A 21,293-nucleotide genomic window follows, 5' to 3' on the forward strand; every position below is an offset into this window, starting at 1 on the left:
AATACATTATCGTACATCGGAGTTCTTTCCTTGAATCCGGCTTGCTGTCATGGGGCCATCATGACAAAGACCCATTTGTAGGAGTTCGACATAGTATGCATGGCTTCATTTCCGTGACGTTCGTAAACAGTCATGATTTGTTGCCTAGTGTTTGTTTTGATGTAATGAAACATCATGAAGTGGTTGTAAAGCAGCTTTTGGGGACCCCTATGGATAGGGCTCCGATCTACCGGCCTGCCCCGTGCTATGCAAGATTGAGCCGCTTCAAGAGAGCATGGGGTTTGATTCTGAACCCCTGCCTCTCTCTAGATGATGTTTGCGATGCTCAACCTGTCCTGGGGCCGGCCCTTGGTGCTCGTTGTTGGGCTGTTGGTGCTGCTGCCTTCGCCGGGGCCAGGGATTATGCTCGGTAACGTCGGCGTGCCTTCGGTCTTGATTCCGGCCGGTAGAGCAGATGTCCAAGTCGCGGATGTCGGCGTGGGCGTAGTGTTGCCAGAGGCCAGCCCTCGCAAGGCTGCCTCAAGGCGCTCCCACCCTCCCCACTCCTTGACTTCCTCCTCGCTCAAGCCAGTTCTTTGCTCAGCGCTGAAGAGCCCGCTGCTGGCACCGCCAGAAGCTGTGATCGATCCGGGGGAGGTCGGGGAGAGGATGGCCTCGCGCTCGCCGCCGGCCCAGACCCAAGCCGAGTCTGGCGCCGCCTGCAGATCGGCGCTGACATATGCCAGGAGCTCCTCATCCTGCATCAGAGCCTCCTGCAGCGGGGTAGGTCCGGAACGGCCATGGGGTGGAGGAGGTGGGGCAAATGGTTTCGGAGGCGTCGTGCGGGCGACAAATGCCGCATACTCGGAGCGCTTTGTGCCTAGTGTAGATACGAAGAAGGCGAGGAATCGTCCACAGGGGATGGCAACATCGCGTTTCGAGTCTATGGTCGCTAGAGCACGCAGACACGTCGTTGCATGGTCCCAGTATCCTGCCAGAAGGAGAAAGAGGGCACAGCGGAACGTGTGGGTGGTGAGGAGAGCAGTAGCGCCGTCGGCAAGGGTCGGGGTTGCACGCGAAAGGAGCGACGCTGTTTCAAGAGCAATGTGAGTACATTGCTCCATGGCAGCAAGACGTACATCGGACGGGCAAGTCGGAGCCAGGTTGTGGCGGTGTAATGCGAGACGAGCGTGGAGAAGGTAGGTGTAGGGCGTCAGGAGGTGAGGCGATATTTGCCCTGTGCTGGCTGTGTCGCATACTTGAGGGAATTGTGCATGGCAGGCGTTGAAGTGCGTCTCGAAGGTTGCGAGCCTGGTGGGCACCACGATTGGGGCAGCCAGTGTCTTGATCAAAGAAGAATATGACCTGACGACGTTGATGACAGCCAAGAGGGAGTGGTTCAGGGGCTCGCGGCCGGGAGGAACCATAATGCCTCCCTCGTGAATATAATGGTCGTCTACCGGGGCCGGGAGCGACACGTCGCAGTCAGTATCGTCGATTAGCACCGGGCGGCCAAGGTCGAGAGCCAGACTTCTGTCCAGTATATAGATCGTCCACCATACCCGCCGTCGCGTTTCGCCTTCAATCACAGGCCACGGTCCGGATTCCGAGTACAATCCCAAGTCTTGTCCAGCTCGTACTGCCGTGCCCAGCCATGTCCAGGCAGCAGACTTCTGGTTCATCTCGTTGAGACAGAGAGTAACGAGAAGCAGTGCGCGTACGTTGTCAAGGACGTAGTCGTTGTTCCAAGGGTCGATCATGCCCCTGGCAACTTCCAGTAGTTCCGCCGCTCGGAATGCGCGATGGGGATCCTGGGTGAATAGGCTGCCGAGTGCCAGAGCCGCGAAGAACGTTGATAACCATGCCGGCTGCACGGACTTCGTGTTGCCGATTCTGTAGAGGTCTTCGACTCCCATCTGAAATGTTGGCCAATGAAGGATAGGGAACATGGTGTGCGCGGAGCCGTAGTACGTGTGCAGGAGCTGGTCAGTCGTCTGCCTGGGAGGCAAGTCTGGTCTCTGAGGATCAAACAATGGCGTCGAAGGTGCCTGGCGGTACTGAGCAGGTGCTTTCCAGATGCCTCTGGAGAAAATGCGCATATTCGATCTTGCCCGCGCCAAGTCGTGAATAGGGGCTGGCCGCTTTCTTCGCTTGATCTCGACTCCTAGCTCCGGTAGCTGAAGGGGCAACTGCTCAAGACCATCCGGATCCACGTCCATCGCACCGTCCCGCTCCTGGAGCGCTCTCTTCAAGTTAAGATTGTCCCGCCTGAGGCGTTCCATCTGCTTCTCTAGGTCCTGCACCTGCTTGATCGAGGACATCCGTCGGTTAGTCTCTTTTGTAAATTGGCACTTGACATTGCGGCTTGAACACTCCGAACAACTCGTTGTCTCTGTAGCGTCGCATTTGACCTTTCTCTCACGGCATGCATCGCAGCTCGGGTCCTTCCTTCTCTGCCTGTACGCCCTCTTCTGAGCTTGGGAAATTGGGGGTAGTGAAGCTGTTGACGGGCCAGGTGTGCTTGCCACGGAATCGGCCGATGGCAGAGAGTCGCGGCCCATCATTGAGCCAGCAGTCACTGGTGTGTAAGGCGTAAAGGCGTTTTGGTTCATTGGCGGTAGAGGTGGGATGCCAATGGGCTGAGGAGGTGGTGCCGCAGTTGTTCTCGCTCCAGTGTTCATCAGACCTCGCGGGATGTACTGGGCAGGTTGTCTCGGAGATGTGGCAGAGGAGACTGAAGATGAGTCGTACGACCTGGTGGAGGGATTAGGAGATCGTGGATATGGGTTGTGCGACGACGCAGCCATGGCGGAGCGCGGTTCAACGGACCAGTGCTCGTGAGTCTGGTTCAAAGAAGACTCCACAGGCTCCCCTAGTCGGTGGACGGTGGGCAAACGGCGCTCCACGAACATACAGACGGTTTGTCGAGTCCTGCGGTTGGAAGGTTGCCGTACTGGACCCAACACACGGTCAAGTATTCCGAGGAAACTCTTTGGTGCGCAATACGGTATCCTCCGGGAGAGCGAGTGCCGTGTTCTACAGGTTGAGCCTTCCCAAGATTCGTATCTCTTCGCGTCCGGGCAACGAGGGCACAGTGGTTATCTTTGGCGATGTTGAAGCGTACCCGTTGTGCTGTAGCTCTGTGTGACCCAAAGCCGGCTAGATTCCTAACGTCCAATGACTTGCTTGTCTGAGCTCCGCCTTCCGAGTACAGGACTGCAGAGAAGACGATAAAGAGGCCCGGCTGCCGTGCTGTCTGATACAACTGTCGAAGATGCTGACACCAAGTGGCATCTGTTACGCAGCAGCTTGATTAGCGTGTAGACTCTTCGTGATCCGTCGAGAGGATGCCAGCTTGTATGATATATGCAAGCAGCGAGCAAGATGCTAAGCAGGCGTAGTCAAAACGAAAGAGGGCGGCGTGGGGTCGTGGAGGATGGAAGCCGGTAGGGGAAACAAGCACCAGATGTAGGTTGCGCGGAGGGTAGAGAGATGTAAAGAATGGCAAGCTGTGTGGCTCTGCGGGATGGTGGCAGAAATGTTAAAGACTAATAGCAAGCGGCGTCTGGTCGGAGCAACGAGGAAGCGGGTAAGGTAGACGGACAAGGGAGGCTAGGCAAGGCAAGGTATGGTGGTCTTGGGCCGTCATGTCACTCGACGGGTACAACACCGCCGGAGGTTTTAGTGACGATGGTTTGCGGTGCCCTCGAGGCTTTAGTTCTGGACTGGATCCGGGGCTCTCCGCGCCATGAAAGCAGAATCGGAAATATTATCTCTGGAGAGTGGTGGAGGGCTGGACGGGATCCTTGCTGCCGCTGGGCCCAGGAAGCAAGGAGGAAGAACAGGGCTGTGGAAGATGCTCATCAACCAAAGTAACTAACGTGTTTCGACCGGAGAGTGGGCGCTGCTGGGATGCCAGGGTCCCGGTTCAAGAGAGCAGGGGGTCCAGGAACCTCGGACAAGTCACCAGGAAACCCCATGATCCCTGCCTTTAAGCGTCGACACCAAGGATTGGTGATGGCGAATCGGCAACAGCTTCGAAAATAAGGTCGCTGTGCCGCGACTCAATGGCATTTCCCGTCGAACAAGCCCACTTGGACTCGGCTGGGGTGCTTTTCTCAACCTCTTGCGCAGGAGGCAGGGGGGGCCAATGTGAACCGTGAACGTTGATGGTCCCCAAAACAAGGATTCGGGTTCAAAGGGGGCTAATAAGTCGATATGGCTTGACTTGTATGATCGTGGGTACCACGCGTCGAGCTCCCTCGTCGGGAATTTTGCAACAGGTGGGCCGTACCAAGACAGGAGAAGCCGCTATAGATCCTGATCCAAAAGAAAACGGGCTCTGGGATGGAGGAGGCACGTACGTATGTGGGTGAAATTTGCCCTTATGCAACCCTCACCCACGCTTAGAGGGGGGGAACTTGGGAAGAGGAGAGAGGGCTTCGAGGTAAGATGCAAAGGGTGTTGGGGTACAATGTGGATGGGTGTAATGAGCCCGTCGTTGGTTCGGCTGGTTTGCTAAGGTAAAATCTGCAGGAAACTCTTCCGCTTCTGCACTCGGTTGCAGGAGACTTGTTGTTGGAGGCTTGGAGCTGTTGAGAATCGACCGGCATTCTTTCGGGTTGTACCACTGACACTTTGGTGCTGTGGGCTGAGGGCGACTATTTTGGGACATGATGTGCATCGAAAAATCCTCCCAGCAATCTTTGCAGCAGCGTGCAGATGGGCCAACTTGGTCCAGGTCCTTTTCATTCTCCTCTTTGCATATGTCCCTCGTCTCGCCATCATCTTCTCTGTCTTATGAGGCCAGGCTGGAGGGAGACAGCGCCGCAACAGAACAGCCGACAAACGAGCCGACCATAACCAGCCCTGGCGATGGACATGCGCTTGATGAGAAGGGGCCGCTAAGCCGTTCGTCGGGAGCTATCGAACAATGATCATCGGGGGGTTTCGCTGCTACTGGCCGCGATGAGACTACGAGTCGATTGGGTGTTTGGGCAGGCATGGCCTTGGCCACTCAACCGCGTCCCGATCTTGTCATAAAATCTGGCATAAGGTAATGTCCGTGGCTGTGCTAACTAACGGTCGAGGTTCAGGGCGGGCGACTAGCCGATACCCGGACCGGGTGAAGATGGGGTGCTGGCGATATGGACAGGAACAAGGACATATTCCGGCTCCAGACGGGGGGGAAACGAGACAAATGAAACATGTGGCATACGCACCAAACTTAATGGTTGACTTTGAGGCAAGCTTCTGTGTTCCAGACCGTTTTGCTAAGCTGCTGTTGATGAACGTCGGAATGTTTGCGGGCTACGGGGTGGTGTTCCGTGTCGACGTAGCGGCTTGTCCGCGGATTTCTACAACGGCCAAGCACGTGGTGCATCTATTACTGACACCAAGAGGCAATAAGCATATCTCAGTGACAGGACAAATCCCCGACTGACGTTTGATCTCTCCGAAGAACAACGTCGATGGACTGGCGCAGACAAGGTAAGAGTAAGGTACAACCAACCGGCTGCTGCTCAGTGCTGGAGGGTTTCTCAAACGCGAGGCGTTGGAAGGCTTTGAAAGCCCTGTGTCAAGGGAAAGGCTTGGTATCCGAACTGGGGTCCTCGCACTGCCTTGTGGTGCTGGTCGTACTTGTCGTGCTTGTCGAATGCCTGTCGACCAATTCGAGACTCTTCTCCGGGCTGTTGGCGAGGGGCTGAGATTGGCCGGGGGGGCTTCGTAGGAGCGGGAATCTGCACGTTGCCGCAAAAGATTACGGCCGGCTGTGCCCACCGGCCACGCAACAGGCGTGATGTTGCAAGGGTCTGGTGAGCTCGTTGTTGCTAGTGGCAGGGTGGAATGTGACGGATTTGACAGGCCCAAGGCCGACGGAACCGCTATGCGGCAACAAATGGGCTTCCTTCCAAAAATCTGTTCGCCTACGTTCCTTTCCCAGGGCAAGATCGACCAGCCAGCACCGGAACTGGAGGAGATGTATTGCAGTCTATTCAAGGTGGTCTTGACTCTGTATCTTGTAAAGAGAGAGCTGGGATCCAGACTTGAGCTGCGAGAGCGGCCCAGTATGTCTCGGCGTGTTAGTCAATGTCGGGTCCTTTCAGGGGAGCGCTTTTCCTGAGCTGACTGGAGGGGTCTTGAGTTAGGATTTGGGGCCACCGAAGTAGAACGTGTCAGGATTCGGGAGTCCCAGGACTGGAGGAGAATCGAACCTAACGACAAGGACCAGAGAGACGAGACCAGCTGTTGTGGAAATTTTGCAGAGTATTGTCCCTGCTGCGGCAGGCTGCGGTCGATGTGTGAAGGCAGCAAGGCTTGGCTAATCCGGCCTGCTGGTGCTGTATGCCTGGATGTTGCTTGGCGATGTCAAGTGAGGAACCTTCAGAGAATGACAAGATTCGGGACCAGTGTGATAATGCGTAAGGGTCAGGGGTGATAGAGGCTGACGGGGAGAAGCATGAAGATGCCCGTGATATGATGGTCGTCGTAAGGTGGGTAGCGGCAATAATGATCCCCAATTCCAGGAGAGAAGGTATAGCTGGTGAGATATGATTTTCTGGAAGGTAATGCAAAACAAGTCTGATGGGTTTGTAACGCATCTAAGCCTTGATCCTCGACTAAGAGACGCGAAGCTGAGAGACTCGAGACTCGGGGGGTAGGCCAGTGAGAAAGTACTATCACCGTGATATTAAGGCCAACGCCCGACAGATAAGCTCTACACTTTTCTTTGCCTGCAGTGTAAGCCAACGAGGGAGGCAAAATACGGATACATCAAAGCAGTGACCGCCTGGTGCAAGAGACGCAACTGACCGGCCAGCGATCCCACGCACCAACGCGCCGGGGCCGGGACGGATCAGCATTTCCTGTGGTTGAGTCATCCCTGCTCCGGGGTGTGGGTGAGCTTCTGTGCACCTGGCCAGCGTCTGTGTCTTGTCGTCCTGTCTTCTTTCTATCAAGGAGCCGATCAAACGCCGTCGGAAAGGGGAAGGTCAAAAGTAACAGACGGTACTAAGAATAAGCCATCGCTGGCGAGGGGAACGCTGAAAGTTGAGCTGGTATACCTCACACTACATCGTTCATCCTGCCGCAAGTGACAAGTGGCAGATGGAGATCAATGTTGGTGGAAAACCCCGCAAGCTCAAGTTATCAGCTTGGACTTGAAAGTTGGAGCGGCCATGTGCGCCAGGGCCTCTCGAGGTTCTTTCCTGGGCCAGCATTTCGGACACCGTCCGTTACGTGAGGCACGAGGCAAAGACATGGCTTGCCGCTTGTCAATACCTGCGAGTCTGCGGCGGCGCGACGGCGGTAGTTTGCCTGTGCGCCAAAGAGGGCGTGGATGTCTTGGTTGCGCGGGACGGGTGGTTCCCCAGGGCCTAAAAGCAACTGCGGTTTGGAGCGTCAAAGTCTTGTAAGTACCTGTGGCCCTGTGCCCGGCAGGACGTGGTTGACAATGGCGTCAAGAAATCTGCGAGATTGGAATGACGCTAGCTCATCCCCCCCCCCCCCCCCCCCCCCCCCCCCCCCCCCCCCCCCCCCCCCCGCGTGCCGAGCGCGTCGGGGGGGGGGGGGCGGGGTGGGGGGGGGGGTGGAGGCATGGTCGAAGAGACTCGTCGGTCTGGGGGGGACGCCCGTCCGCCCCCCCCCCCCCCCCCCCGGCTACGTGGTGGCCTGGTCCACATGCTTGGGATGTTGGGGCCGTGGAGCAAGGCGGTGCTAGGAGTTTGAGGAGATGGACTCGAGTCAAGGTTGGAACTGTATTGTCTAGGGTCAGGGTCCTTATCCTTGGCCGGTCTGTTCCTGTCCCCGTCTGTTCCTAAAGGGAAAACATCGGCGGGGAATCGGGACGGCCAGGATCCCGGGCAGGGATGTGAAAAGTAGTGAGAAGTTCAAGGCCCGTAAAACTCTAGAAGCCTGTGGCCTTTGTATGTGTCTTGATGTGATGATACTGATGATCTGTGCCGAAACTACCATCCCCAGTTGGAGTTGCCAATGTGGCGCTGCATTAGCCTCGCGCAAGCAAGTAACGGGCAATGTGAACAGATGAGAAAGAGGCATGCGAAAGATGGGATAAGACAATGCTCATGAGTTATTCTCAATACTAGTAGTTTTGCACAGTCGCTTCATGTTCGTGTGATATCGACCGCATTTGGTCAGGTTAAGTTGTGCTGCGTGCACCTCGCCTCTCAAGTAATGTCTCTAAAGGTAGGTATCGAATAACAAGGTATCTGAGTGCAAATTACGGCATTATTCTAGATTGTGGTTGTGATTTCGAACTAAACCGCTGGTAGCTTCTAGGGTGCCAGGTAGGTTCCGGGCCGTGAGACATCCTCGATTTTTCATGTCTGATGAAAAGAATGGGCGGCAGCAATCCAAGGCGGGAGGGGGAAACTCAGCCGTTCTACCGGCGGCGTCGGCCGGGTAGAGGGCGGCAGACCAAACGGACCTCCACAGCGGGCTGGTCGAGTTCTGCCCACAAGTGTGTGGGGCAGCGACCGGGATACGCAAACTCGCTTGGAGAAAACTGGTGAGTCGTGACGAGGTAACCGAAGCTAGACTTGGGCATCAACCGTTCGAGTTCAAGCTTCTTTCCTAGCGGCATCACCTTGATGCCGAAGCTGTACGAACTATGGTTGGCTTGACCGATGGACGGTGCTTAGTCGTTGACGAAAAGTGATGGGCACGGTGACGTGACAGCCCGATGTCATTGGAGAAACACCAAGGGTGGGAGCCTGGGAGGCGAGCGAGCGACGAGCCCCAAAACCACCGGGCACTGGGGTAAAGATTGTCTGCACTAAAGTTAGTTGTATTTCGTACACAACTTGGTGCGGACACCATAGTGCCACTGCCATGGCATGTGCAGCTGCTCATCGCATCGCCAGTAACAGAATCAGGGGTTATAGCGGTTGCCAGGACCAGGCCTTGACTCCGAGTTCCGAGCTGTTGCACGGGAGGGTGTTGAGCCGTGGCGCCGTCCCTTTTGGTGTATGGATGTCGCGTGTACAATGGAGATGGCGCGCTGTGTCTCGCGGGAAGGGGGCGGCACTCTCCCTGCAGAGGCGCTAGATAGGTATTGGACAGCTCTATTCTGTGTGGCTGACGGTGGAACAGAGAGAGAGAGAGGCTTTGACGGTCAACGTAGAGCATACGCTCCAGAGTAAGGTTGGTTGGTGGCACACTGGCAGTTCTCAACTTGTGTGAAAGGTCCTGCCATGGAGCTTGTCTTGTGCTACCTAGTTAGTTCGAGCTTGTTAGTTCGTTCCCGGCAGTTTCAAGAGCGTCTCCGGCAGGCTTCTTCACTGTGGCTGACTGCCAGTTCTGGAGTCCAAGGTTGTCAAAAGCTTGGGATAGGGCGGTCAGACAGACGCAGTTTTGCTCATCAGCGTTCATCTGAGGAGGGATAAAGTTGAGAGTCTCAGTCCGAATGTCCCGCATGGGTATAGAAAGTAAAGCGGGAGCCAAGCTCGTCTGACAGTCTCAGGTTCCATAGTGCCCGGGCTGAGCTGGTTGACTTGAGAGTATGTCAAGAATAGCAACAACCAAAAAGTCATTTGGTGATTGCTTGTTTTGATTAATCAGGTGAAATCATGCCATTCCCAAACGAGAAACGACGAGTTGGAGAATTGAAGGAATTGACTATGGCCCCTTTGGAACAGACGAGAAAAGCGCAGACGTGAAGTTGTGAGCCTGACGAGGAGGCGGAGAGCTCAGACCTGGACGCCGTGCAGTGATAACGGTAAGCTCTGCGGTGATCCGGTGTGCTGGCGTGGAGGAAAGAGTTTTCTCCCACACACCCCCTCGGGACCCCTTCTCTACATTTGCCTCTTAGTCGTTGGGAACAGAGCTTCTAACCACATGTTTCTGTTCGGTATAGGTGCCTATTGCGCGTGCACTGGGGATAAGGCGGCAAAGAAACAAGTGACATCCATGCTGGTAGACCCTTGTTAGTCGAGCAGAGTTTGTCCCCCTCTCGGCCCCAAGCGATGGTGGTGGTGGTGGTGTTGGTGTCGATGGTGAAGAAGGTGGTTGCGGGTTGAGGAGGGAACGAGATGGTGGTGCTAGGAATAGCACGGCATGCCCCGTGCCGGGCGAAGTACGGGATAACAACTCAAGTATCGATTCGTCGAGGCTTGTTGCCCCCTTGGATTCGTTTGGGCCATTGGACCCCCTCAGTCTATTGTCATGATTCGACTTCCCTGATGGACAGGAGTGACTCGAGCGTTGGTACGATTACTGGAGCATAACTGCGTATCCGTGAGGGCAGAGGAAGGGAGGGACTCGCAATATCGAGGCTGGAAGCTGGAAGCTGGATGCTGGATGCTTGCTGCTGGATGCTTGCTGCTGGGTGATGCCGGGATGGAGAGCAAATTTGCGTCGGCTACGTTGGCCGTAGTGTGGCAGCATGGAGTACTTAGTATCCGCAGCTCGCACAAACAGGTCGGCATTTGGTTGAATGAGGAGCAGGGAGGCTTGATGCAAGTGGGATGAAGATGGACAAGATCGGCGCCTCGTGGATAGTAAGAGATGGGCCAGAACTGAGCGCCGGGAATTTGAAGAGGCACCAAGGATTGGTAAGGTGTGAGGAGTAGTGGTTGAGTTTGGTGAGTGCTTGTCAGAGTCAGAGGGAATTGCCCGCCCGTCTCCTGTCTACTACGTGCCTTACTACGTAGGTACTTCACAGTAGGTACTCCTGTCTGCCACTCCTTCCCCCACTCCGCGTCCCGATTGAGGAGGACGGAGTACGTACTTCTCAAGGCTCAGGGTCGCTGTCACCCTGCCCGAATGGCTAAGATCCCCTGGCACTTGCCCTGAGCTGAGTCCCTGAGTGACGCCTGAGGCCTTAGGCGAGAAGTGAGACGATGGAAAAGAGGGGCGAGTGCGCGATGGGAGACTTGGGTAAAGATACGTATCTCACCGCGATACTTGGGTTGGAGTCCGAATGGGAATACTCCGTACCGGTACGGAGTATAGAACTGGAAGGAGAGCGTCCTTGGGTGGACGGGTGGACGGGATGATGTACTTCCGAGTCCAATATCTGATGAGAAGGAAGGTAGGTACCTTACCTACCTACCTTTAAACCTCCCACTGTACCTTCCTTGCATTCCAACCGCAAGGAAGCACTTTGATGGCAATTCTCTTTGCGGGTTCTTCCTCCTCCTCCTTCACTGAACAATGACAGGCGTCAGACCATGGCTATAGTAGTCCGCTGTGGGCAACAACAATGAATTGCAATGTTGCAACGCTGCAATAATGGCCTGAGGTACGGTTGCAGAGAAGGGAATGTACCTTGCATGCGTGTGAGCCGTAGTATCCAGGCACGGAATACTGCTTCCATCGATGAGATTGACTGTGAGATCGGCGCCTGGAGCCAATGGAGCTCGGCAGACGGCACTTGCTTAATCTCCTGAGCCTTATGCGCCAATGGATCAAGGTCCATTGGCTCGACGGTGGTCCTCTGGTATCTGACAGGCGTACCCGTATTGTAGGGTCCTCATCGACTTCAGCCGTCTTTCCATGATTCCAGGGGCCAGGACACCGGTGACCGGTGCCGGAGTCGTGCAAGGCTAAGCAGCCAGGTGAAGGGGGAGGGTGTCGTGGACTTGTGGGTGCTTTGCAGTGTCAGAATTTGTCTGTCTGCCCGGCGTGATTGCTTGAGATGAGGTCTCCAAAGGGCCACCGAGGCACCTACCTACCTTACCTTACGTACGGAGTATACGCACACAATTAAGAAGTGAGCCACTTCGGAGGTGAGGGACCTGACGGCATCTTAGGTAAGGTAAGGCATCTCAGACAGTACGGAGTACATGGCTACTGTGTAAGCCAGTCCCACAAAATGGAAAGACTCCAACAGTTCACTCTTTCCTACGAAGTAAACTTGGAGGCTTGAGGTGGAGTGTTCCTTCTCTACCTAATAGAGGAAGGACATGGAGCAGCTGCCAGGAACCTATCTTAGCTACGTACCTTGCCTTGGAGTCTGGACGAGAGTCTGGATTACGTACGCCACTAACCCCGAAACAGACTAGACACCAGGCTCTGACAGGGAGATCCTCCGATGTGCCTCCGTATCCATCCCCAATCCGCAATCCACAACAGCTCCACGTTGTATACGTACCCGGTCTCGTTTCTTGACAACTTCAGACTTCCATAACTTCGACCTCTCACTATCAATCCACAAAGTCAACTCCGACCCTAGACGAAGCAAAAGCTGGAGCCGGACTTATGCACCTTGACCCGGCGGGACTTGGGTCTGGACGCTAGATGCATGCTGAAGCTACATTCGAAATGGACTGGCTGACTGGATCCCGATTCCCGGCTGCTCGCTTTGAGCCCATTCTTTCTTTCTGCCAGATCCCACATCCCTCAGCGGTACAGTCATCAACCTTCTTCAAAGTCCAACCTCTCTACGCAGTATTCCTTCAACGGGCCCTTTCAACTAAGTATACGGATGCCCATGCGGGCACTTCTTCATCCTCTCCAATTCTCGCAGTCCCTGGACACTTGCGAGCGCACTTTGCATATACACACGGCCACATTTCCGGGTCCCACATAGTGTTGAACCAGACTCGGCAAACCTCTCCGTAGCAACTTGCATTCATATCGACATCAAGCCACGGTTCGTTGTTAGCTCAGCATGTTTTCCCCAAGTCGAAAATCAGGGGGAGGCTACATGTTAAGATACCTTACCTGCTCCAGAACAACTTAGATGCGACACACATGCCGGAAGCACAGCCGAACCCTGAGTTTTGAGCCGTTGACTTGTAGGCCGTCGATCTGCGACGTAGCTACGCAAGACAAACCTACGAGGACCACTTGGCACTTGCTCCGAGTCCGACGAGTCTCGAACCCACACCATGCTAGACCTTCTACTTGGCTCGATATTCCGCCTAGACCGGAACCTCTCTCACCATTGCCGCTGCTTCGCTTTCTGCCCACTCTAACTTGCTCGATACGATGCATGTGTCTGTCGTTTTCCTTACCAGGACCTAGCAATCTCTCAACCTGCGGCTTGGGATCTGCATTGGCGATTCAGAGACGTGCATCAATCCCTTGACCATAGCTGGCAGCATCGATCTCTTTCCAAGGTCTACGAAGCCGGCAGGTCCCATAGGTTGCAAATCACAAGATACCACGGTAGCAAGCTCATGGATCATGCCTGGCCCCATGGCCCCCTCTCCGTTGCATGCCAACGTTCGCATCCCTCAGACAAAACGGATGCAGTACGGATGCAGTACGGATACATCGCACTCTATGAATTCATACAGAAGCCGATGGGCGAGCGGGCGGGCGAGCCACCCGACTATTTCAACGGCCTCGACTGAACACAATCAGCCTTTTCCCAATCGCCTGGCCTGCCGAAGCAATCAGCCCGCACGCCCGCTCTTATCCATTGGGATTTGAAGTGCCGGCTGCACATCAGTTTTGCACCGCATGCCGCACTGGGATGGCTGGAAAGCCACTGCTGCAACCCACGCATCTGTCTCCAGATCGTCAGCGGACAGCTCTAGCACCGAACGCCGCTGTAAGTCCGACATAAACTACTGGGCAACTCGCCCAACTGCCTTCGAAGGCACTCACACAACGCAGTGAAGGTATCCGCACACCCACAGTTTCACGCCACGCTACAGCACCTTGTTTCTGCACTCTCGCCCTACTTCTGCCGATCCAGGAGCCGTCGGCCCCACGCCGCCCACTATGGCTTGTTCCCGATATCCGTCTCCTCGGGGTCTTTGAGAATCTATTAGTACGGATACTCGCAAGTGTGACGATGGCTGGACTGCTTCACCATCATGCGGGAATTCTTGGCACATCTCACAGTACGGTTGAGCAATACGCATATCATTCCTCCCGGCTCGCCACGTTCATCTGGTTTTAGCAACCAAAGCCTCGGATGGATCCTTTGGAAACTGGGCATGCCAGGCAAGAATCAGCGAAAGGGGGGGGGGGGGGGGGATTCCGCCAGCCGGGGATTTTGATGACGACCGCCTCCTGGGCTAGTGGCAGTGCTACCAAGCCCGCAGATTGACAAGTTCATGTCTACAGGCCACTCGACTCGAGGGATTCCGTCCCCGTACCTCCTGATCAGTCGGCAGCATCCGGATGTTCCCAAAGGCCATCAAAGTGGCTCCATCGAGAATCATGTTCTCGCAATGTCACAACCACCCAATTTCCCCGAATCATGTCCCACAAGTTCCGTTCCTGACGGAGAACACGCACGGATGTCGCTCGCCAGGGGAAACATCGCCGGGGGGTTCATCAGCGCTAGTGCCCAGGGTGACAGGGCCACAGGATGGCCAGGCCTGGCCTGGCCTCGAACCGTTGACAGCGAATCCACGAACAGGCAACGTCCCAATGTCATCTTGCGGCTTGCCATGGCCCGCGGGCCTTGTACATGAAGATTTCGCTGCTCGCTACTCCGATTCGAAGCCCTTCGAGTTCGGCCAGATGCCCGGGGTTATATCTGCGACGGCCAAGTTCCCGCTTGGAGACCGTGGATACTGGAAACTAACCAGGCTCGGCTTCTCCAACATGCCATTGTCAAATTAAGCTGGCGCTACGGATACCTGCTAAGGTTACGGCCTAGTGTCCACTGTCCACCGTTGGAAGAGCATTTCAGCGAGTGGCCTGCCCAACTGTCCAACAGCATTCCTTCGGCTTGAGCCCCGAGAGCGGCTGGTCTTTGCATGGCTCTAGCAGGCCGCCCCAGCAGAAAACATCGAAATCGCTGCCGATGGCCCGAAATTTCCTCCGACATGCTCGCCAGGACTCCCACGTCCCTTGTTTCTTTTCCGACTTTCTGCCAGACTGCCACGCTTCTGACGTAGCATTGGGCTCCGTCACGGCAGAGTAGCCTCGCAACCATCATGTCAAAGACTCCATACGGGCACGGTGTACGGAAGCACTACTCTGGACGTACACAATACACAGTAGACTGCGGCTGGGCTTGTTGCCCTCAGTTGCTGTCTGCTTTACACTCTTAGCCCCCCCGTCATCTAGATATGCCTGCGTATTTTCCAACGATCCATGTCTCAATGCATCGTGACACCTGGGCACTTTGCTCGGTCAGCCAGCCGAGGGTGAGCAAGCCGACGCGGCCAATGGTAGGGCCTCAAACCTCCGGGTGATAGTCGATATCATCGTCGTTGCGCAAGATTTGATCTCGCCAACCGCGTCTTCCCGCCCTGGAACGCTCCGCATCCGCCATCATGTGTCGAGAACTGGTCGATTGCCCCGGGCCCGGTGAGGCCCTGTCCTTGTCAAAATATGCTCCTGCAGCACGCAGTGCGCTATTGCACAGGCTTACAAGCTAGATGAGCTGGGAGGGAGGAGGGAGGAGACTACCTTAGCCTGCAGTATGTGAGTGAGTGCGTCCCTAGCCTCTCCTGGGAAAAGTCGTGCCGCGAGAGACGATCCCTCCCCCTCCTGATGGCCTTCTCAAGAGGGCCACCACTCGCGTGGGCCGGGGATGCATCCATTAGCACGCCGCATCCCACTTCCCGAAGCCCATGCGCCCGGTCAGGTTGCGTGTACGTTTCTGCCGTGTACCAAGGTACACAACGGCCAACCACACGCTCTTCACCTCCACGACAAGCAAACACATGAAGTAAAGGAGGTTTCCGACCCCTTGGCTTGCTTAGTTGGCCTTGTACTGTGGCCTTGTGGCGCATACGACCGCACACAAAGAAGATGAGACTCGCAATGATGTTGTGGTATTACTGCGCCGCACAACGGCCAGCGTCGGTCGACTGCGCGATGGGAAAACCCAGGCACAAGTGACTCCCACGTCAGGAAGAATAGGCCATCCTCTCCCATTCGACCCCCGAAAATCTCGACAGGGCTTTTTCACCATGGGGTTGGGACATCTTCCACATGTTGCGGGTACTTGGTACATACAAATATCACATTGGCGTGGTCGGACCCGGTTACTACCCCACAGGTCCGCATCAACAATTGCATCTCAGAGGTTGTATTCACAAACATCGATATCCCTTCTGTTCATTCTCAACGATTCCCTTCAACCATCCAACGGACCGAAGCTGATGTCTAGGCTCGAGGTTCTCTTGGGACAGGGGTAAAAAGTATGGACATCGCTCGATTGTAAGAGTCAACGAGTCGCTGTCTCCAGCTTCACTTGGAAGATAAGGTGTTCTATTCATCCTTGTCAGCACCACATACGTCTTTCCTCTGTCGTAGGTCGCCGTGCCACCGAATGGTTACCAAGGGTCCAATAGTTGCGAATGACGATTGGTGCAACTCCCGGAGAAGTCGCCGCTTCTTAGGCTGGTTGTTCGGCCATTCTCATTCACGTCCTCTACATACCTCGGAGGTTCGCAACTTGGCTAGCTTTCCCGAGCCATGGTAGAGGGCTGCGTGACGAAAGCGCAGATCAGTGGCAGACGGTAACACGACAGGTGGTCGCGTACATGGTGCGGGTGTACTGTACAGAAGCAGATTGGATCCATTTCACGACTCGCAGCATTCCGGCCGGGACGGTATGTTTGCAGCAATGTAACGCGATCCCCGAGTCGTACAGCACCTCTTCAACAGATCGCCGCCATTGATTCAGTGTCAATCGCAGACAAGAGGATTTGCCTGACCGGGGCCATGGGTACTGCAAGCATGCCGGGGGTCAAAGGACAAGCCCATGTCAGCAAGGTTACAGTATCGTGTCAATCGCTTCAAGGCCAGAACTCTTCCACGGGGGAATGGGGACGACGATGGCGTTGCCGACGTCTGCCACACGTCCGCGTTTGTGCACACGACCGACAGTTATCATTTGGACTCGGTAGGGACTACAGAGTACGCAGTATGGTCACGATAGGATCCTCCTCGACCACGCCATTCCTTGTCAGCCCCTTGGTCAACATTGGCTCATGGTGCCGCGGATTAAGAGCATAAGCTATAACCAGGACTTTTATCCTAAACGAGCCGTGGAGCCGACGCATCTGATCACAACCGAATGCCGAATCTGCGGATAGGTGAGATCGGCTCCGCACTTTTTCACACGAATATTAATAGCCAAGCTTTGGAGTTTGGTTTTTGACGGATTTCCGCCGTCGAGTCAACCATCAGTAGACGGCCACCAGTCTGCTGTGATGTTGAACCGATTCGCAACATGAATCAACTATATCAGAGTTTTGTTCAAGCCCAGGGAAACCGTGTTTCCCCTCGGGAGAGTTGTCAAGAATTATCCACAACGGACCGCAGACTGAATGTCGACGGCGCGATTGGCGTACCTGGCAAGCTGGCTCGAGCTCCCAGGGCTTGTCGGCCCATATGAAACATGACAGCCCGGAGTGGTAACTTGCCAGGTTCCATCCGCGAAGCGAATCTAAAGTGCAGTTTATCTGAATACCACTGGGTGATAGCCGAGAAGCCTGCTACGGATGCTGCGTACGCAATACACTAGCACGCCGGCATGACCTCGACGGAGCTCTGTCGAAAGTAGCACCTTCTCCGAGCCCTCCTCACCACCACCACCTCCTCCTCCTCCTCTTCACCTCCTTCTACAGTCTACACCCTCTTGAGGGGCAGCGAAACGGACCATGTGCAGCGCAGGTTACACTACAAGCATCGTTGCAGCAACCCGAGTTGCAGACAAACCCAGGCAGTAGACTCGGTCAATCACGGTGCTCAGGAGACGCCATCAACCGCCCTCTGGATTCGAGGTGCCATTCGGTATCTCCGCCGGGAGGGAACAGCTCCTGGGTAGCGTGATGGGCACCCGGTGGCAAGCAGAATGGTGTGCAACCCCGCAAAGAGCAAAGTTATCTGGTCGTTCCGGCTGGCAAGTCCTCTGCCCACTTGGAATCGTGAGACTTTTGTCTTTTCAGCAAAGTTATCCACCAATCCAACCATCGTCTCCTCGCCTTAGTTATTGTCTAAAGAGAGTGGTCTATGAGCCATATCTAACGTAGTTAAGGAGACCGGACGAGGATATACATAGGAAGTATGCGTGTCATGTCACACAAATGCAACCACCGATAACTCGAGGACGGGTGCTGGCAATATCGCATCGCATAGCTTAAACTCGGGCAAGCTCACTGACAGAGACTAAGAAGCAGTGTGACGATGGCGGCAACGACCGTAAACGCACCTTCTTACCCGTAATGACTGTACCGTCAGCCGCGGCTTGCTACGGTATCAGTAAGACTAGCTGTCAACGTCCGGTCCCAAGACGCGCATGCATGTTACCATCCACCGATTAGCTTCCGATGGCCAGGCAGATTGGCAGGCTATCTGTATTACCTCGCACTCTTTTCCCGAAGCAATACAACGTTTGAAAACGGTCGACAGCCACTCGTGTGATTTGTCTTGAGTCTTGATCCGTACCCGCGCTTTCGAGCAGCGGTGCGGCGTGCCTCCAAACAACTGGGTCCGGCAAAGGATGCGGAGAGGATTGGGTCTGCGGCGGCAGTTATTGGCAACAGGCGGTCAACAAGCCGAATGAAACAGCACTGCCAAAGAAGCCCTTGCTAGCTTGCATGAAACTGGGTCTGGCTGGGTTTGGCGGATCCCACATTCCTGCCAGCGGGAGAGGGGGAACACCTACGGATACATGGGTAGCAAGCAGCTCGACAAACCGAAGGATCATCTTCACTCGCAGGTTAGATACAAGCACGGCGAAAAAAAAAGAGTCCAACGGGATTGCTCCTCGCACGCTCGGGCGCTTCAACAAGAAGCTTGTGTCCCTCGTGGCCCAGGGTTGTCGATCTCGGGATAAAAAGGTTCACGGGCGCATCCCAAGACTTTGGATAAGGTAGGAAGATGGAAAGTCTGACAGAAAAGGTGGTTGCTGTCTTCAAACGGACAGAATTAGAACATAGAGGGCGGGCAGCGGGCATCAAGATGCAACGGGACGACTGGCGACTGGTCGCGTGCAACAAGCATCGGGCGCGGGCGCGCGGAAACGGCCATGACAAGCTTAAAAAGACACAACGGATGAAGGGACGGAGGTCAACGGGACTCCATTCCAACCGCCATTCCATCATCTCACCTGGGCGTTGGAGCTATTCCTGTCGATAAGCTTTTGCGCACGACTGGCGGAGGCTTCCCTTCTCGCTTGGGAGATCGGTGGTTGCGACGACTCACGTCACAGATGCCATGGGACAGCCCGTGCCACCATGGATGGGGCTGATAATCAAGCATATCAAGGGCCAAGAGACCCTTTTTAGAGGGAGGGGCCTCACGGGCTAAGACCAGGAACATTCCTTGGCTTGACAGTTCGGAGCAACAGCCTGAGGGGGCGTGTTCGGCCGTTATCCAACATCTCAGCTCCTTGATGGATATCCATACATATGTACATACGCTGCGGCGGCGTACGGATAGTCCTGGGAAAGTCTGAGAATGGTATCATTCAGCTCTCTCGGGTCCCCGTGATGCGAGGCAACACTAATGTCCACCTAGTATGGATATCCCTTCGTAGTCAGCCATCCCGTCGGCTGCTGCCTCGCCCGGTTCATCGGCGGCCACAAGACGGATCTGACCACCGAATCCCGGTCGTTTCTGCGGTTTTTTTTTTTTCTTTTTCCCTTGTTCTTCCTTCCATGGGCGCACCGCCCGTCGCCCCCCCCCCCCCGCAGTCGAACACTGGGATGGATCTCTCTTCTGATCGGCCGTCGAAAAATGTCCAGTTGACGTTGAACTTTCAGCTCCGGGATGATCCCTACCGAGAAATCCTAGGAGCGGCGTGCGGCGCCACCTCTTGCCAGCCTTTCAGCCCCCCAATGTGGGAAATAACCGGGGAATCGGCAGGTTTCTGGATGTCTCTGGATGTCTCTGCGCTCTGGGACAAGAAAAAGCAATACCAGAGGTCTAGACTTTGGAAGCGGTTCAGCGGCAGGCGGCAGGCTCTATCCGTCGCAACGGGGGGAGAGCATCCTTCAAAGACCAGACAGACAGAGAGGGGTCTCGCTGGAGCCAATGAAGGTTGGCGAGTGCAACACAGATTGGGTTTCGAGACCATCTAGACGAGTTCGAGGAGCGCGCCAGCCCGCACACTGCTGGCCGTTGGCGGACCGCTGAAGAAGAAACAGCCAAACCAAAGCATGATACCTAAGGAATGCAGTCTACCAATGTCGTATGTGGCGGCCGCCTGGACCTGTCAGTCTCTGAGAGTCTGTGAGGCTGCCCGTTGTCGAGGTCTGAACGTACATATGGCACGGTGACTTGACAATTGGTGACGGGGAAGCTGGCGGCCCCCTCGCGAAGGCCAGCCTCCCAGACTGTTCAAATGGAAAGCATTCCATTCGCGGACAACTTGCTCATGTCAGTCAGTTGCGGCTGCACGTCTCTTTGCCACTGCGACTGCGACTGCGACTGCGACCGCACCCTCCAGCTTCAATCCTGCTTTCTTGCGACAGTGAGGTGCGCCGGGTCACCTCTTTCCGACGTCAAAGCTGGAGAAAAGAAGGGTAGGATCTGTGATTGTGCCTGTCACCAACAGAAAGTGTTCCTAGCCCAATTCCCGATCCACTGCGACATCATCGTCGTGACAGGCAGAACGGGAGAGAGCTTGTTTCGTCGATGGTCATATTTCGTCCAATGTCTTCCTCCCCATATCCCCGATGCTACTACTCTTAGCCCGCTTCAAACATGGATATTTCAAACCATCTTGTCGTTCGACGGCTTCGCTGGTCGTGCGTTTAATGCCGCAGGGTGCGTCGCGGGCCCGGAAAATTGGGCCACTCACTGACGACAGAGGGCCCTGAGAGGGGGAAGCGGTTAAGCTGCTGGAGACTCTCTTGACCACCGGGTTGGAGAGAGCGTGGGAATGGGTGTGGGAGAGAAGCGTTCTGGCGAAGGCTCGCCTCCGGATCCGTGGCACGGGAAGTTTCTTGATCAGGGGAACCCCTTTTCACAGGTCCCTCGTTCTCGCGATCTCTTGCCTTGTGGTCAATGCTAGTCGTTTTGGAATCGTTGTTTCTCCGACAGCCGTGGAGGCTCATTACTGCCCTCTTTTCAGTCTCTTTTAGTACTATCAGCCATCACTCCATTGTGTCTAAAATCCCTTTGTTATCTTGGATGGATATTCCCGAGGCTAACAGCGTTAGCCAGAACCACTTATACTTGGCCGGAAGCCGGACACAGTCAAGCGGGCGAACGAAGACTGGGCCGAACCTTCGCCGTCTTCCGCTGCAGAAAGAAACACGGCGCTCGCCGACAATGAGGGGAACCTGATAACGTAAACCTGCGAATATGGAGACAAATTCGGGTCATTGTCAGCAAAACGAGAGGCAAAACGTAAAAAACTGGAAGTGAAAGGAAAAAAAATCCAATGATATGACACAACACGGATAAGAAAGAAACTTTTGGTG

At 55.2% G+C, this 21,293-nt stretch overlaps 10 protein-coding genes across 10 annotated transcripts; 5 read left to right on the forward strand and 5 right to left on the reverse strand.

Moving 5' to 3' along the window:
• Positions 1-305: 305 nt before the first annotated feature.
• CLUP02_01992 (fungal specific transcription factor domain-containing protein) lies at positions 306-2,891 on the reverse strand (the record flags this gene model as incomplete). The annotated part of the gene is made up of 1 exon (XM_049281027.1): positions 306-2,891. One exon carries the CDS (start codon positions 2,889-2,891, stop codon positions 306-308), a length of 2,586 nt encoding a protein of 861 aa, XP_049136984.1.
• A 4,867-nt stretch (positions 2,892-7,758) lies between these two features.
• Positions 7,759-8,037, reverse strand: CLUP02_01993 (uncharacterized protein; the record flags this gene model as incomplete). The annotated part of the gene is made up of 1 exon (XM_049281028.1): positions 7,759-8,037. The coding sequence occupies one exon, from the start codon at positions 8,035-8,037 to the stop codon at positions 7,759-7,761; it is 279 nt and encodes a 92-aa protein (XP_049136985.1).
• A 543-nt stretch (positions 8,038-8,580) lies between these two features.
• On the reverse strand, positions 8,581-9,126 carry CLUP02_01994 (uncharacterized protein; the record flags this gene model as incomplete). The annotated part of the gene is made up of 1 exon (XM_049281029.1): positions 8,581-9,126. The coding sequence occupies one exon, from the start codon at positions 9,124-9,126 to the stop codon at positions 8,581-8,583; it is 546 nt and encodes a 181-aa protein (XP_049136986.1).
• A 1,083-nt stretch (positions 9,127-10,209) lies between these two features.
• On the reverse strand, positions 10,210-12,044 carry CLUP02_01995 (uncharacterized protein; the record flags this gene model as incomplete). The annotated part of the gene is made up of 4 exons (XM_049281030.1): positions 10,210-10,626; positions 11,071-11,172; positions 11,266-11,578; positions 11,941-12,044. Coding segments are annotated over 4 exons (936 nt in total), but the record flags the coding sequence as incomplete, so codon positions are not given.
• Positions 11,813-12,237, forward strand: CLUP02_01996 (uncharacterized protein; the record flags this gene model as incomplete). The annotated part of the gene is made up of 3 exons (XM_049281031.1): positions 11,813-11,848; positions 11,920-12,081; positions 12,157-12,237. The coding sequence occupies 3 exons, from the start codon at positions 11,813-11,815 to the stop codon at positions 12,235-12,237; spliced, it is 279 nt and encodes a 92-aa protein (XP_049136988.1).
• A 24-nt stretch (positions 12,238-12,261) lies between these two features.
• CLUP02_01997 (uncharacterized protein) lies at positions 12,262-13,298 on the forward strand (the record flags this gene model as incomplete). The annotated part of the gene is made up of 5 exons (XM_049281032.1): positions 12,262-12,387; positions 12,467-12,528; positions 12,588-12,719; positions 12,838-12,936; positions 13,010-13,298. 5 exons carry the CDS (start codon positions 12,262-12,264, stop codon positions 13,296-13,298), a joined length of 708 nt encoding a protein of 235 aa, XP_049136989.1.
• An 855-nt stretch (positions 13,299-14,153) lies between these two features.
• CLUP02_01998 (uncharacterized protein) lies at positions 14,154-14,507 on the reverse strand (the record flags this gene model as incomplete). Its single annotated transcript, XM_049281033.1, has 2 exons — positions 14,154-14,387; positions 14,487-14,507. The coding sequence occupies 2 exons, from the start codon at positions 14,505-14,507 to the stop codon at positions 14,154-14,156; spliced, it is 255 nt and encodes an 84-aa protein (XP_049136990.1).
• A 333-nt stretch (positions 14,508-14,840) lies between these two features.
• CLUP02_01999 (uncharacterized protein) lies at positions 14,841-15,220 on the forward strand (the record flags this gene model as incomplete). The annotated part of the gene is made up of 2 exons (XM_049281034.1): positions 14,841-14,903; positions 15,044-15,220. The coding sequence occupies 2 exons, from the start codon at positions 14,841-14,843 to the stop codon at positions 15,218-15,220; spliced, it is 240 nt and encodes a 79-aa protein (XP_049136991.1).
• A 3,315-nt stretch (positions 15,221-18,535) lies between these two features.
• On the forward strand, positions 18,536-18,700 carry CLUP02_02000 (uncharacterized protein; the record flags this gene model as incomplete). The annotated part of the gene is made up of 1 exon (XM_049281035.1): positions 18,536-18,700. The coding sequence occupies one exon, from the start codon at positions 18,536-18,538 to the stop codon at positions 18,698-18,700; it is 165 nt and encodes a 54-aa protein (XP_049136992.1).
• A 655-nt stretch (positions 18,701-19,355) lies between these two features.
• Positions 19,356-19,946, forward strand: CLUP02_02001 (uncharacterized protein; the record flags this gene model as incomplete). Its single annotated transcript, XM_049281036.1, has 1 exon — positions 19,356-19,946. The coding sequence occupies one exon, from the start codon at positions 19,356-19,358 to the stop codon at positions 19,944-19,946; it is 591 nt and encodes a 196-aa protein (XP_049136993.1).
• Between the last annotated feature and the right edge of the window lie 1,347 nt (positions 19,947-21,293).

The sequence above is a fragment of the Colletotrichum lupini genome, chromosome 1 (assembly GCF_023278565.1).
Source record: "Colletotrichum lupini chromosome 1, complete sequence".
In the NCBI taxonomy this organism is placed as follows: Eukaryota; Fungi; Ascomycota; class Sordariomycetes; order Glomerellales; family Glomerellaceae; genus Colletotrichum; species Colletotrichum lupini.